The following is a 16,922-nucleotide window of genomic DNA, read 5'->3' as shown; positions in this document are numbered from 1 at the left end:
TCCTCACACCAGCCAGGAAGAGACAACTCAGACAAACCAACCACACTACGGGAGTTGTCAGTGGACCCAGCTTATGAACCAGTGCCTTCCACCCCTCACTCCTGTCCAGGATAGGAGGCAGGTGTGCGATTGATCGAAGGTGCTAGATGACAGCACCCAGAGCTCTCCAGGTGTCTTGGCTCTTTCCCAGGCCCCGAGCAGCTGACTTTCAGCCCCACCTCCCACGCCTCTCACGCCCTTAGTCGGCCACTGTCTGTGGCAGAGCCCTCCACCCCTCCCTGTGACCTGAAATCCCAACAGCACTATCCCCAGCAACCTCAGCCAAAAGCTAATGGGAGGCTGCTTGAGCCAGGCACTGTGTGTGGACGGAGCCAAAGAACCCCATGAAGTGAGATGACGTGAGGGGCCCCCCTGGCAAGAACCAATGGGCCCAAAGGACAGCGAGCAGCAACCACTGGGCAAGTGTGAGGGAGCCTTCAAGTGATTTAGCTTCTGGGCTTCAAGCTTCCCTGACACCAATGGGAGCAGAAGGGTGCTGTCTACATTGTACCATGAGCAAATTGCAGATTCATGGGTCAAGCAATGGTGGTGTTATTTTAAACCACTCAGTCCTTTGGTAATTGGAATAAGCCCTCTACAGCATCACTTTCACACCATTCTGGCCATCCCACACGCTTAATCTCACTGTTCTTGTCTGATCATGATGGCAAGCTCTCCTCCACCAGAAGCAATAGAGCTTATCTTCAGTGGTTCCCACAGTCTCTCACACAAAGAGGCCAAGACACAATCATTGTGATGATCTAAGGAGAACCACAGAAATGAAGACATTCTTTGATCTATCATCATGAGGCCCAGGTTTCTGGGGCTCAGGGACCGGAGATCTGCTGATGCAGCATCCCTACCTCCCCACAGATAAGAACTTATCAGAGGCTTTCGTTAACTTCTTACTCCACTGAGACCCCAAGACTTGATCAAACAGTGGTGGGACACTTTCTGAGAAGCCTCCTGTGATAACGGTCACCACAGCAGAGGAGACACTCAGGGTTAAAAGATCAGAAGGAAGCAGCAGCTGTTCATATCTGATCAGCCTTCCTGGAGAGATGGTCCTGTTCTTGCTCCTGGCAGCCCTTCTTCTGTTCCCCACTGGGGAGGCAGGTGAGTGATGGTCCCACCCTCAGAGGCCGAGACACACCCCACATGGCACAGACCTATTTAGATGCTACACTCATGCACACTCTGGCCCTGGTCTATCTAAGGAAATTTCTGAACTCAGGTTGAATTTTCTCAAAGACCAGCAACCTTGGTCCCATCTCCCCTCTTCAGCCTTCGCCTCCCTGAGCACAGCAGGAGTCTGGAATCTTTCTTTCAGGGAAAATCATCGGAGGCCGTGAGGCCAAGCCACACTCCCATCCCTACATGGCATTTGTTGAATACCAGGTTTTAGAAGACATTTTCTTCTGTGGGGGTTTCCTCGTGCATGAGGACTTTGTGCTGACAGCAGCTCACTGCTTGGGAAGGTGAGGAGCAATGCCCGGGCCCCCACCCTCTGTTGACCCGTCACAGGGAACGTAGGAAGCTTTTCAAAGGCCAGGTGAGCTTTGGGGGGAGAGGGCCAAGTGCATGCCAGTGGCACATGAGAAGAAGCAACTGATCAGACCCGGAATGGAAGGAAGTTAAGTTGTGCTTTGAAGCCCAGGGTGCACGTGTGAGAAATTCATGTTTCCCTAGAGACAGTCAAGCTTGTGTAAGACTGAACACACTCCGTGGACTCCAGGAACTGCCATCCTGTTTCAGCTGCCAGCAAGCAGACAGCTCAAAGATGCTAAGCCCCAGAGCCCATCACCTAGAATTCTCTCCCCTCCAGTCCTGCCCTGTCTTAAGCTGAGCTCTTTCCTACTGGCCTCTGGACCATTTCTCCTGTGACATATGCTCCCTCTCTGCTCTCTGTGCAGCTCAATCAATGTTACCCTGGGGGCCCACAACATCATGGAGCAAGAGAGGACCCAGCAGGTCATCCCAGTGAGAAGAGCCATCCTGCATCCATGGTATAATGATAAGACTTGGGCCAACGACATCATGTTACTGCAGGTGGGACCCGTGGCTGCACGGACTCCGGGACCCTTCCATCCAGAGCCCTGCATCCGCCGTGACCTCATTCCTGACCCTCCTCCTGTGCCGCCCCTCCGTGGTCCCAGGGCTGTGAGGAGGCAACCCCATGACTGTCCTGCAGTCTCTGTGGGCCATCAGTAGGTGAGAATGCTTGTCCTCTGCCTTCAGCTGGCTTGGAAGGCTGACATGACGGATGCAGTGAGTCCCATCAATCTGCCCAGGCGCTGGCAGAAGGTGAATCCAGGGATGATGTGCAGTGTGGCCGGCTGGGGGCGACTGGAGGTAAATATGCCCTCTGCAGACAAACTACAGGAGGTAGACCTTGAAGTCCAAAGTGAGGAGAGATGTATCGCTCGCTTCAGAAACTACATCCCCATCACGCAGATATGTGCTGGAGATCCAAGCAAGAGGAAGAATTTTTTCTCGGTGAGATCCCAGTGTTATCCCGTAAAACCCTGGGTCCAGCTGAGCTGTGAGGACGGGGGGCTGTGGGAAGGAACCCTATCCCTGTGTCCCCAGCCTGCCCTCCTATCTGGTCTCTGTCCTGTGTCCCTGGGGGCTGAGCACTGCTCCACAGTCACAAAAGGGCAGAGACTTCCTGCAGAAAGACCAGCGGGGTTGTCAAACCCAGGATGAAACCTCAGGAACAACGAGACCCTGATATCAGCCAGGACCCCTAACAAAGACCACCCACCCCAGGGTGGCAGGGAGGCTAGACCTGAAGAAGGTGAGCTCAGCTCTTGCTCTCTCTGCCCACAGGGTGACTCTGGGGGCCCGCTCGTGTGTGATGGTGTGGCCCAGGGCATTGCGTCCTATGGAAGAGATGATGGGACAACTCCAGATGTCTACACCAGAATCTCCAGCTTTCTGCCCTGGATCCAGACAACAATGAGACAGTACAAACACCAGGGATCAGCCTGAGGTGCCCCTGATATTGACCCTCCATCTTCCCTGGGATTGGAAGCATTGGTCAAAATGTGTGGAGGAAGGTTGCCTGGAACTTAATAAACGTTCATCTCTTGAGTAGAGATCACTGATTCCTCCTTTATTCACATAATTGTTAGGCACATTCTCTGTCAGGGAAACATCTGTTCACAGTTCTGATCTGTCAGTGGCTTCCCCCACCGCCCACCAGCACATACACCGCGCCTCCCAGCCCCATCTTCCATCTCTGGAATAAAAACACCTGCTGTACTGACAGCCAGCTCCCTCCAGTCACATGTCCCCAGTGCCAACCCCCCTCAGGCTGCCTGTGAGCTCCATCAGAAAAGGGAGACCCCTCCTCAGGAACACTGGACCCCCTTGTCCACGACCCTTGTGTCTGATCCATATGCCCTCCTCCTCGTCCACACCTACTCCCCTCCCCCACATCCCAGTGCCCAGGGGGCAACAGAAGAGAATCCAGATTCGGAAAGGGGACCACCTGAGAAGCTCTGGGGCTGAGGGGGCACTTGTCCACCCTAACAGAAGTAGGGAGATTCACCAAGGTGTGGCTCACCCCATGAGTGTTCCCTCCCCGTATCAGAGGAGACAGAGGTCAGAAGCCTGAGAAAGTTTCAGGAGGGCTTCAGTGTTCCCAAGCTCAGCTCACGTGTCTGTCACAGCCCTGTCTTGGAGTCCCGGGCCCAGGGCTCTGTGCAGCCTCTGGTGTCTTGACAGTACATCCTCCTTCAGCCCCAAATGACCCTGAGGGAGCTCTTCCACCTTGGGCTGAGCCAGCCTCTCCCATTTCCATCATTCCCACCTGTATGCATGTTTTTATAAAGGAAAGTCATAGTAACAACATTTTTTAGATTCAAGGTATCCTAAAATTTCAAAGGTGGCCCATACCCAATAGCTTATTGAATAATTTTTTCTCTTCTATTTTTCAATAATCTTTGAATTTTCATGTAAGAATCTATTCAGGAAAGTAATCTCATTTTAAAAACATGCAGCTTAGAGAAGGCTGGGCTAAAGTGAAGTGATTTGCTGGACTTTTGCATGGTGAGTGAACTTCAACCATGGCAAAATGTTTTTTGCGTGTAAAAGCAACACATATAATCATATAGTAAGTAAGTTTTAGTTTCTCAGTCATGCCCGACTTTTTGCAATCCCATGGACTGCGGCCCACCAGGCTCCTCTGTCCATGAGATTTTCCAGGCAAGGATACTGGAATGGGTTGCCATTTCCTTCTCCAGGGTATCTTCCCAACCCAGGGATCGAACCCGGGTCTCCTGCACTGCAGGCAGATTCTTTACCAACTGAGCTACAAGGGAAAAGATAGCTAAATACAGGACATATAAGTAAGAAATTTAAAATTGCCTACAATTTCACCACCCTCAGATCATCATCATCAATGGTTAAGCATGTTTCCTTCCGCTCTGTTTATTCATAAGATGCTCTTGCTACAACTCACTGGGACTTGGCTTGTTTAGAACTCCTCATTCCATCCTTTCCATTCCTCTTTCTTCTGTCTCATACTGGTGACAGTGCTGGAATCATCTGCACATGTTCAGCATGGCCTGGCCCAGAGACACCAGAGACATGGTTCTCTCATCCCTGGACAGAGAATATTAGTGGAGAATAATTATTAGGGTGATCACCATCACTTATCTCATCACTGCACACCAGTAACCAGCATTTCTGGACAGCAAGGCCCTCCTCCCCCTCACAGGAACCCTGATTTGGATGGGAGAGCACCCAACTCAGCTCAAGGGGTGCTGGATACCTCAGCACAAGCCAAGCCAGTCAGGTCACTGAATGCTTAAGAACCCGGTGACGGTGGTTTTGGCCCAATGAGTATGAAGTCCGAGACTTTTGTTCAGCATAGTGGAATAAAAAAAGTTTCTGTCACAGAATATTTAAGTTTGAAGAGCTGATTGTAAATACCACAAAAATGTGAGGCTGGAACCCTGGCAAGATAGGAAATGGGGTTGCTGTTTGGTTCACCTTGGTGAGTCCAGGTCTATCTGTTCCCAAACCAAGTTCAGCCGCTTCCTCACCCTTGGCAAGAAGCAGACCCCTCATCATAGTCCACACCACTTGTCCTCTACCCACCTATTCTAGGCCTTCCTCTGCCTCCTGTCGGTTTCACAGGGGCAGCAGCAGAATCTCTCATATCCCTGAACCTCCCCTATTAGTAATTATTCATGATATTATCAGAATCATAAAAGTACCAGGAGTGGAGAAAGGGAGATTCAATTACTGAGGGGCTCCTGGGGATCCAGCTCCTCTTGGTGTGATAGGGAAGAACTTTGGTATTCTGTTCATTAGTCATGAATGGTATATTGCCTATAACACTAATTATACCTGATGGCACATCTCTGGGAACGCTGGCTCCCAAAATGAGCATTAAGCTAAAATACCTTTGTTTAGCTCACAGGAAACAAGTCCACTGATGAAAGAAAGCAGGACAGAAGAAATGAACACAACTGTCCTGAGGCTACTGGAATCAGGAAATGTTTGACTTTACTCTGTTCTTTTCTAGTATAAAAGTAGCCTGAATTCTAACTCAGGCTACGTGATTCTCTGAAACATGAATCCACCATCTTCTTGGTCTGCTAGCTTTCTGAATAAAGTTGCTATTCCTTCTTTCAACAGCTCATCTCATGATTTATTGGCCTGTTGCTTAGCAAGTAGTACAAGCTGGGACTAGGTAACACTAGCTGCACCACAGGCCTCACTTTCTAATTCCTTCTGCTGAGTCTTTGTGTGTGAGTGTGGAGACGGTCATTCTTTCCCAATCCAGGGCAGAGAAGGTGCTCATCTGTGGCATGCTGACACCTGGCTAGGGGGGAGCACAGCTCTCAAGGTCTGTGGGGGCACTGAGCCCCCTCTTCTTCCTTCCCCTGTGCTTTTGTCTAGAAAGAAGAAACCCCAGCAGCTATGACCTGGACAGACCTTTGGAAAGATGCAGCTACTCCTGCTCCTGATGGCCTTTTTTCTGTCTCCTGGACAGGGACCAGTGAGTGACCACCGATTCCTGAGGGTGTAGCCCATCTCACTAAACATCCCGACTCCTGACCCCTCTGTCCAGCTCTAATTTCTGAACCAGGTCCCATTCCAATGAAGAACCCAAGTTTGATGCCACATAGACACTCAGCGAGGACAGGTGGCAGGCAAGCAGGAAGATTGTCTCTAAGATCTTTCATGGGTCTCAGCCTCTCTCTCACCACCAGAAAAATGGGTTGTGCATTGTGGGTAGAGGATGTGAAGCTACAAAACACAAGTAAGTAAAATCTCTCACACCAGCCAGGAAGAGACAACTCGGACAAACCAACCACAGTACGGGAGTTGTCAGTGGACCCAGCTTATGCACCAGTGCCTTCCACCCCTCGCTCCTGTCCAGGATAGGAGGCAGGTGTGCGATTGATCGAAGGTGCTAGATGACAGCCCCCGGAGCTCTCCAGGTGTCTTGGCTCTTTCCCAGGCCCCGAGCAGCTCACTTTCTGCCCCACCTCCCCCACCTCTCAGGCCCTTAGCTACACCACTGTCGCCACCCACCCCGTGACCTCAAATCCCAACAGCACTATCCCCAACAACCTCAGCCAAAAGCTAACAGGAGGCCACTTGTGAAGCCAAAGAAAATTTTCTGAGATCCTGCATGCGTGATGCCCTAGGACATGAGGATTTCAGAAAACTCACTTCCATAAGTTCCTCATGCAAATGCACATTAATTTCACACTATTCCTGAGAAAGCTCCCAGAAGCCCTGCACTCATGTCATTGAAAAGCACAAGACACAGTGTCACGCCCCCAGGGCTGTCTGTCACCCCAGTGTCCCTCAGCTGCAGCCCTGCCCTGAGGTCGCCGCCCGTCCCGGCTCCTGGGCCGCATCTCCTGTGACCCCACGCTCCTCACACCCCTGCTCTGCTCTCTGCAGCTCAGTCAGCGTCACCCTGGGGTCACAGCGGCAAGGAGCAGGAGAGGGTGCAGCAGGGCCAAGTGATTTTTTCCATGGAGAAAGATGTGTCCTTAACGACACCATAGAGACATTTGTTTTCCTAAGCATCACTTATTTAGGAGGAAAAAAATAGTCTCTCACCACTCTGCCATAAAACCATCATAAACCAAGTGCTCTATATTTGTGTAGAATGTCTCAATGTGTGCGGGGTCTCTATCTTGTCATCGATGTCTCTATGGTGCCATTAGTACCACACTATCTTCATTACTATGACTTCATTTGCTAAAGCAAGAGCTCCCATGTTATTCTCATCCTTTCAGCCTGTCTTCTCCAATGCTGGTTACTGGTTTTCCACGTCTATTTAGAACCAATAAAGTTCTGTGAAATACTTCCTGAGTACAATGAATCTGTAGATCACTTTTGGGGAATGAATACCTTAAAAATATTGTCTCTTCCAAACAGGAATGTGCAATATCTTCACGATTCATACTTAGTTATTTCACCATTTCCATGATTTAAATGTTTTATTCAAATTTCATTTTCTAACTATTATCATATATAGAGAGATGTGATTAATGTTTGAGTTGATTTTGTGCCCAGAAAATTTGACAATTACTAATCGTAATAATTGATCTGCAGGTTCCTGGCTATTCTTGTTGTATATTATGTCTTGAATATTCAGTTTTATTTCCTCTTTCCCTGTCTTATACCTTTTACTTCTACTGCCTGCTTAACTGTAGTGGCTAAAATCTCTAGTATATTATTGAGGAGAAATAATGATTATGGCTATCTGTGTGACCTAGTATTGTTTGGCTCTCGAATAAAAAACATTGAAAATTTCATCATTAATTATATTGATTGGCGTGGGATTTTTGCAGGGATCATTTATCATTATCATTATCATTAAAGCCCTCATTTCGGGAAAGAGGCCGGCTTGGCTGCAGGGGAGGAGGTGCTGGCCCTGCAGGCCGAAGTCGCGCAACGTGAGGAGGAGCTAAGTTCCCTGAAGCAGAGGCTGGCGGCGGCCCTTTTGGCGGGGCAGGAGTCAGCGCGCTCGGTTCCGGTGTCGCTCCTGCCTCCCAGGGCCGCCCTGTCCGGAGAGGAGATCCAGCGCTAGAGCCGGCAGCTCGTGCTGCCGGAGCTCGGCGTGCAGAGGCAGCGCCTGGCGGCCGCGGCCGTGCTCATCATGGGTTGCGGGGCGCGGCGGGGGGGGCTCGGCTGCCTGCTGGCGCAGTGCCTGGCCGCGGCGGGCGTCGGCCGCCTGGGCCTCGTGGACTAAAATGTGATCGAAGCGAACAACCTGCCCCGCCAGCTGCTGCACCGGGAGGCCCTGGCCGGCCAGGCCAAGGTCTTTTCTGCGGCCGCCGCCCCGCGCCGCCTCAATTCGGCGGTGGAGTGCGTGCCCTAGGCCCAGGCGCTGACGCCGGCCACGGCGCTGGACCTCGTCCGCCGTTAGGACGTGGTGGACAACTGCTCCGACAACGCGCCCACCCGCTACCTGGTTAGCGACGCCCGTGTGCTCGCCGGCCGGCCCCTCGTGTCCGCCAGCGCGCTGCGCTTCGAGGGCCAGCTCACGGTCTACCACTACGGCGGGGGGCCTTGCTATCGCTGCGTGCTCCCCCGGCCTCCCCCGGCCTCCCCCGGCCACCCCCGGCGGAGACGGTGACCAACTGCGCAGATGGCGGGGTGCTCGGCGCGGTGACCGGGGTCCTGGGCTGCCTGCAGGCGCTGAAGTGCTGAAGACCGCTGCGGGCCTGGGCCCCTCTTGCAACGGCCGCCTGTTGCTCTTTGACGCCCTCCGAGGCGATTTCCGCTGTATCCGGCTGCGGAGGCGCAGGCCCGACCGCCTGCGGGGAGCAGCCCACCGTGGCAGACCTGCAGGACCAGGAAAGCTTCTGCGGCTCCTCGGCCGCGGATAAGGGCCGCTCCCTCCGGTTGCTGAGCCCGGAGGAGCGAATTTCCGTCATGGACTGTAAGCGACTTCTGGATTCTGGGGCACCCCACCTGTTGCTGGACGTCAGGCCTCAAGTGGAGGTGGACATCTGTCGTCTGCCTCACGCCCTGCACATCCCTTTGAAACGTTTGGAACGGTGGGATGCGGAGAGCCTGAAAGTCTTGGGAGAAGCCATCTGCGAAGGGAAGCAGGGCGCACAGGAAAGGGCGTCTGTCCCCATTTATGCGATTTGCAAACTGGGCAGCGACTCAGAAAGCCGTGAAGGTCCTGCAGTCCTGGACAGACTTAGACTCTTTAACAGTTAAGGACGTTGTGGGGGAGCTCATGGCCTGGGCTCCCAAAATCGATGGAACGTTCCCGCAGTACTGAGGTGGCCGGTGGAGTCTGACCAGCGAAGGGTGTGGGTTGCCATGTTACCTGAAGTTTTTTGGCCTTTATTTATTTGCATTTGTTTTTTTCCAGTAATGTATGGAAGAGCCTGGGATTCTACAGTACCTGTGATTAGGTGGACTTCTTTTTATAAGGATCTTTTAAATGGTAATTTATCGAATGATGTCGTTATTAAGGGGTGATAACATTGTTCCTGTGAACTGTCTTGTGTTGCAGCACTTGCTGCAAGTGGTGTCTTGAACGGGTGAGATACAATGTAAGTGACAGGGCTTTGTGATTTGAACTCAGGTCATTTGCCTGTGCTGCCCCCCCCCTCCCCCCCAAATAAAAATCTTCTCAGGATGTGAGGGCGATCTGGTTGTAATACCTGTCGCCCCTTTGATCGCCAGGGTTGGTGCGACTGACCTGGCTAGCTAGGCGGGTGTCTCCTTCCTCCTTCATTGCTCCCATGAGCATTTCTCCCCAAGCTGTGCCCTCAGTGAAACCCGACCGCCATCCCTGGTGGAGGAGGATGGCTCTTCAGTAGAGGGCCTGGGAGTAGCTGTGCTTCCCCGATAGAACCTCCCAGCAAGCTCCCAAGTTTATTTGCTCTTTAAATTGTACATCTTAATGCTTGGAAAGGTGTAGTAAACTTAATTGATTACAGATAAAATAGTTAAGCTCAGTTTATTGTTTACTAAGACATTTTTTGGATGTTATTTTACTTCAGATGCTAAAACAAGTTCTAGAGCAGTGGTCCCCAACTATTTTGGCACCAGGGACTGCTTTCATGGAAGACATATTTGGGGGAGGGGGGGACGGATAATTTGGTTTCCATCACCCACCTCTCCACTTTGCAGTCCTGTACCTAACAAGCCACCAACCAGGACTGGGGTTCCGGGACCCCTTTTATAGAGAAATCAATATTTAAAATGTAAATTATTTACACGTTAAAGTGCAAATTACCTGGGACGTGGTCATTTTATTGTTTCAAATTAATAGCCAAGTAAGATACTTACAGTCTAGCAAGATAGAAACCATCTTTGTAGTTTCTCAGTTTCTTTAATAAACCACTGATTTTTTTTTTTCTAGGCTTAGCTTCAGGTTCCACCTTCTGTTGTGCAAATAGAAATTTCTAAACTGTGTTGTGTGGCTTGCTTTAAAATCTTCGGGTCCAAGTCCCAACTTTCTGCCCTCCCCTCTCCATTTTCCAATGTTCAACTTGTTACTTTAATTTTTTGCTTTACTGTGTGGCCAGGATGCCATATACATTATTAAAGTGAAATAATAAACACTTCTTCTCTCCTTTGCAAAAAAAATAAATAAAACCCTCATTTCTGTTCCTATTTTGTAAAGAACTTTTTAAAATGAAGGATAGTGAGTTTTAGTAGATGCTTTTTCCCCCTTCAGTTGAATTATCATATGGTGTTTCTTCTTTCACCAGTCAATGTGTTGTGTTACAGCAATTGTGTTTTCAATGAAAGCCACTCATCCTCAGAAAAACCCAAATTAGAAATGATCTAATACTTTGACTTATGGACTGATTGGATACATCAATACCAGAATAACATTAACCCATAAAGTTTTCCTCCCATATTGTCATCACTGGGTTTGTCATGTAGGTTTTGCTAGTCTCATAAGGGAAATGGGTAGCATCTACGTGCCAACAGAAATTGTATATCATTCTTTAAGTTGTTTTCAAAGATTTCCAGGGAATTATTGTGAGCTTACAGCTGTCCTTGATGGACAATTTTTGAAAACGGAATCAATTCATGTAATGTTTTTAGGAAAATACAAACTTCCTGAGTATGTTTCTTTAAGTTATATTTTCTAGGGATTTGTAATTCCATGTAGATTTTCAAAATTGTTCACTTCCCTGTAACTTAGAGGTTAGCATAGATAAGATTTATGAATGTAAATATACATACACATATCTCCCAGTTAAAACTCTTTCTTAGTTCACCCAACCTGTGGCTATAGTTTTCACTATCTCAATAGTGTCTTTCAGCTCAGTCCAGTTCAGTTCGTTCGCTCAGTCGTGTCAGACTCTGTGACCCCATGAATCACAGCACCCCAGGCCTCCCTGTCCATCACCAACTCCCAGAGTTCACCCAGACTCATGTGCATTGAGTTGGTGATGCCATCCAGCCATCTCATCCTCTGTCCTCCCCTTCTCCTCCGGCCACCAATCCCTCCCAGCATCAGAGTCTTTTCCAATGAGTCAACTCTTCATATGAGGTGGCCAAAGTATTGGAGTTTCAGCCTGAGCATCATTTCTTCCAATGAATACCCAGGACTGGTCTCCTTTAGGATAGACTGGTTGGATTTCCTTGCAGTCCAAGGTACTCTCAAGAGTCTTCTCCAGCACCACAGTTCAAAAGCATCAATTTTTCAGCACTCAGCTTTCTTCACAGTCCAACTCTCACATCCATACATGACCACTGGAAAAACCATAGCCTTGACTAGATGGGCCTTTGTTGGCAAAGTAATGTCTCTGCTTTTTAATATACTGTCTAGGTTGGTCACAACTTTCCTTCCAAGGAGCAAGCATCTTTTAATTTCATGACTGCAGTCACCATCTGCAGTGATTTTGGAGCCCAGAAAAATAAAGTCTGACACTGTGTCCCCTGTTCCCCATCTATTTGCTATGAAGTGATGGGACCAGATGCCATGATTTTAGTTTTCTGAATGTTGAGCTTTAAGCCAACATTTTCACTCTTCTCTTTCACTTTCATCAAGAGGCTTTTTAGTTCATCTTCACTTTCGGCCATAAGGGTGGTGTCATCTGCATATCTGAGGTTATTGATATTTCTCCCAGCAATCTTGATTCCAGCTTGTGCTTCTTCCAGCCCAGTGTTTCTCTTGATGTACTCTGCATAGAAGTTAAATAAGCAGGGTGACAATATACAGCCTTGACGTACTCCTTTTCCTATTTGGAACCAGTCTGTTGTTCCATGTCCAGTTCTAACTGTTGTTTCCTGACCTGCATACAGGTTTCTCAAGAGGCAGGTCAGGTGGTCTGATATTCCCATCTCTTTCAGTATTTTCCACAGTTTATTGTGATCCACACAGGCAAAGGCTTTAGCATAGTCAATAAAGCAGAAATAGATGTTTTTCTGGAACTCTCTTGCTTTTTCGATAATCCAGTGGATGTTGGCAATTTGATCTCTGGTTCCTCTGTCTTTCCTAAAGCCAGCCTGAACATCTGGAAGTTCATGGTTCACATATTGCTGAAGCCTGGCTTGGAGAATTTTGAGCATTACTTTACTAGCATGTGAGATGAGTACAATTGTGCGGTAGTTTGAGCATTCTTTGGGATTGCCTTTCTTAGGAACTGGAATGAAAACTGACCTTTTCCAGTCCTGTGGCCACTGCTGAATTTTCCAAATTTGCTGGCATATTGAGTGCAGCACTTTCACAGCATAATCTTTCAGGATTTGAAATAGCTCAACTGGAATTCCATCAACTCCACTACTTTGGTTCATAGTGATGCTTTCTAAGGCCCTCTTGACTTCACATTTCAGGATATCTGTCTCAAGGTGAGTGATATGGTAATCAGAATTATCTTATTCTTACATACCCAACAAATTTTTAATATAGATCAACTTATTCATCATTTCGATTGTCCTTTTTACATCTTGTATTAATTTGCTTTTACAATGTTAAATGTATAAGGAAATTCTCCTATATTCAAAGTTTTCATGTTTTACCTTTCAATGAATTAGATAAACAGTGTTAAGTGGTCAAGTTTATGTTTATTCACACATAGCCAACAGATTTTACTATATTTTCATCATTACTTACCATTTTGAATTTCTTTTCTTTTGATTTCCATTATGATTTTGCTTATGATTTACAGTGGATCCTTGAACATGCCTCACATCACATGTAATCTGATATTCAGGCCATGCAGTGCATGGTTTCGAGCCTTGAAACCTCATGTGGCATGAGGAGACCACTTGGCTCACTGTGACTCTCCAGCCCGAATCACTATTGACCATGGGCTTTGTTTGTTGTACTCAGATGTTGTTACTTTTCAAGAGACTTGGGATCAAGATGTTTAAAAACAATTTTTTCTATTCCATGGCTTTCCACATTTGCATGGTGGAGATATGACCTCCATTGTGTGTGTTTATCCCACAGGCTCTTCTTTCATGACTGCAATATCTCACCTCCTGCTGGGAGGTGGGGTCTAGGGCCCTTCCTTTTTAATCTGGTGAGAGCTCTTGCTCTTGATTGCCCAAAGCAGTAGTTATAGTAGGATGGATGTCATATGACATCAAACTCTAGGTAATGAAAAGAACACAGCTTCTAGATGGTTCACTTTTTAGTAGATGCTCACTTTGGGGGAGTCAGGCACTGTGTTTGGTTGGAGCCAAAGAATCCCATGAAGTGAGACGACATGAGGGGCCCTCGTGGTAAGAAACCAACGTGCCCAAGGACAGCTAGCAGCAACCACTGGGCAAGTGTGAGGGAGCCTTCAAGTGATTCAACTGGGCTTCAAGCTTCCCTGACACCAATGGGAGCAGAGGGATACTGCCCACATTGTACCATGAGCAAATTGCAGATTCATGGGTCAAGCAATGGTGGTGTTATTTTAAACCACTAGTCATTTAGTAACTGGAATAAGCCCTCTTCAGCATCAGTTCACACCATTCTGGCCATCCCACACGCTTAATCTCACTGTTCTTGTCTGATCATGATGGCAAGCTCTCCTCCACCAGAAGCAATAGAGCTTATCTTCAGTGGTTCCCACAGTTTCTCACACAAAGAGGCCCAAGACACAATCACTGTGATGATCTAAGGAGAACCACAGAAATGAAGACATTCTTTGATCTATCATCATGAGGCCCAGGTTTCTGGGGCTCAGGGACCGGAGATCTGCTGATGTAGTATCCCTACCACCCCACAGATAAGAACTTATCAGAGGCTTTCGTTAACTTCTTACTCCACTGAGACCCCAAGACTTGATCAAACAGTGGTGGGACACTTTCTGAGAAGCCTCCTGTGATAACGGCCACCACAGCAGAGGAGATACTCAGGGTTAAAAGACCAGAAGGAAGCAGCAGCTGTTCAGAATCTGATCAGTCTTCCTGGAAAGATGGTCTTTTTCTTACTCCTGGCGGTCCTTCTGTTCCCCACTGGGGAGGCAGGTGAGTGATGCTCCCACCCTCAGAGTCCCAGACCCACCCCACATGGCACAGACCTGCTTAGATGCTACACTCATGCACACTCTGGCCCTGGTCCATGTCAGGACACTTCTGAACTCAGATTAAATTTTCTCAAAGACCAACAACCTTGGTCCCATCTCCCCTCTTCAGCCTTTGCCTCCATGAGCACAGCAGGCAGTCTGGAATCTTTCTTTCAGGGAAAATCATCGGGGGGGCATGAGACCAAGCCACACTCCCATTCCCTACATGGCATTTGTTGAATACCAGGTTTCAGAGGACATTTTCAGCTGTGTGAGTTTCCTCGTGCATGAGGACTTTGTGCTGACAGCAGCTCACTTCTTGGGAAGGTGAGGAGCAGTGCCCGGGCCCCCATCCTCTGTTGACCCCTTGCAGGGGATGTAGGAAGCTCTTCAAAGTCCAGGTGAGCGTTGGGGATAGAGGGCCAAGTGCATGCCAGTGGCACATGAGCAGAAGCAACTGATCATACCTGGAATGGAAGGATGCCAAGATTGTACCCTGGACCCTAGAGTTCATGTGTGAGAAATTCATGTTTCTCTCTGTGACTGTCAAGCTTCTGCATAACCCTTCATGCATAACCCTTGTGGACTCCAGGAGGTCCTCCCTGCCTGGGCTGCCAGAAACAGACCACTTAGAGATGCTCAGCTCCAGGCCCATCACCTAGAATTCTCTCCCCTCCAGTCCCACCCTGTCCCAAGCAGTGATCTTTCCTCCCAGCCTCTGGCCTGTATCTCCTGTGACACCTGTTCCCTCTGTTCTCTTTACAGCTCAATCAATGTCACCTGAGGGTCCACAACAGCATGGAACAGAGAGGATCCAGCAGGTCATCCCTGGGACAGGAGCCATCCGCCACCCAGACTGTAATGGTAAGACTTGGCCCAACGATATCATGTTACTGCAGGTGGGACGTACGGCTGCACTGGCTCTGGGGCACTTTCCTCCCAGGGCTCTGCATCCCCCTGACCTCATTCCTGCCTTTCCTCCTGTACAACCCCTTCCATGGTTTGAGCACTGAGAAGAAGGCAACCCCACAACTGTCCTGCAGCCTCTGTGGCCGCAGTAGGTGAGATGCCTTTCCTCATCTTCAGCTGATGACAGCTGACTTGACAGATGCAGTGAGCCCCATCATCTGCCCAGAAGCTGGTGAAGGTGAAGCCAGGTATAATGTGCGGTGTGACTGGCTGGGGGCAACTTGGGGTAGATATTCCCTGTGCAGACAAACTACAGGAGGTAGATCTTAAAGTCCAAAGGGAGGAGAAATGTATCACTTGCTATGCTGGAGATCCAAACAAGAGGAAGTATTCTTTCTTGGTGAGATCCCCAGTGTTATCCATGTAAAACCTTGGGTCAGCTGAGCTGGGAGGATGAGGGGAATGGGAATGAACCCTGTCCCTGTGTCCCCAGACTGTCCTCCTATCTGGTCTCTGTCCTGTGTCCCTGGGGGGTAAACACTGCCCCAAAGTCATATATGGGCAGGGGCTTCCTGCGGGAGGAGCAGCAGGATTGTCAATGCCTTGATGAAACCTCAGGACCAACAAGGCCCTGATGTTAGCCCAGGTCCCTAACAGAGACCAGCCTGGGCATCAGTGGGGAGAATAACTGAAGAAGGTGAGCTCAGCCCTTGCTCTCTCTGCCCACAGGGTGACTCTGGGGGCCCACTCGTGTGTAATGGTGTGGCCCAGGGCATTGTGTCCTGTGGAGAAGGGTATGGGAGGCCTCCAAATGTCTACACCAGAATCTCCAGCTTTCTTTCCTGGATCCAAACAACAATGAGACAGTACAAATGTCAGGGATCAGTCTGAGGTGCCCCTGGGATAGACCCCTCCATCTTCCCTGGAATGGGTGCACTGGACAAAGTGGGTGAAGGAGGGCTGCCTGGTATTTAATAAACTTTCATCTCTAGAGCAGAAATCACTGATTCCTCTTTTATTTACCTAAACACATTTGTTAGGCACCTACTCTGTCAGGCAATCGTCTACTCATATCTGATCTCATTCCTCCAGTATATACACCGCGCCCCACCCCCACCTTCCAACTCTGAAATAAAAACTCCTGCTGTACCGACAGCCAGCTCCCTCCAGTCACATGTCCCCAGAGTTAGTCCCCCTGCAGGCTGCCCATGAGCTCCATCAGGAAGGGAGACCCCACCTCAGGAACACATGACCCTCTTGTTAACGATCCTCATGTCTCATCCATATGCCCTCTTCGTTATCCACATTTACTCTCCTATCCCCCATCCCAGTGCCCAGGGGGCAACAGAAGAGAATCCAGATTTGGAAGGAGGGTCACCTGAGGCTCTGGGGTTGAGGGGGGCACTTGTCTGTGCTAACAGAAGTGGGGGAGGTTTATAAAGGTGAAGCTCACTGAATGGAGTCCCTCCTTACATCACAAGAGACAGAGGTGAGAAGTCTGAGAAAGTT

At 49.0% G+C, this 16,922-nt stretch overlaps 1 protein-coding gene and 2 pseudogenes across 1 annotated transcript; all 3 read left to right on the top strand.

The window, feature by feature from the left end:
* The first annotated feature begins 1,100 nt into the window (after window positions 1-1,100).
* Window positions 1,101-3,030, top strand: LOC136147200 (mast cell protease 1A-like). Its single transcript, XM_065906474.1, has 5 exons — window positions 1,101-1,155; window positions 1,370-1,517; window positions 1,953-2,088; window positions 2,278-2,535; window positions 2,869-3,030. Exons 1-5 carry the CDS (start codon window positions 1,101-1,103, stop codon window positions 3,028-3,030), a joined length of 759 nt encoding a protein of 252 aa, XP_065762546.1.
* A 4,187-nt stretch (window positions 3,031-7,217) lies between these two features.
* Window positions 7,218-9,395, top strand: LOC136146959 (adenylyltransferase and sulfurtransferase MOCS3-like; annotated as a pseudogene).
* Window positions 9,396-14,414: 5,019 nt separating this feature from the next.
* On the top strand, window positions 14,415-16,304 carry LOC136146958 (mast cell protease 3-like; annotated as a pseudogene).
* The last annotated feature ends 618 nt before the right edge of the window (window positions 16,305-16,922 follow it).

Source organism: Muntiacus reevesi, chromosome 15, assembly GCF_963930625.1.
Source record: "Muntiacus reevesi chromosome 15, mMunRee1.1, whole genome shotgun sequence".
NCBI lineage: Eukaryota > Metazoa > Chordata > Mammalia > Artiodactyla > Cervidae > Muntiacus > Muntiacus reevesi.
Note: the sequence above shows the minus strand (reverse complement) of the source record. Positions and strands in the feature narration are given on the sequence as shown.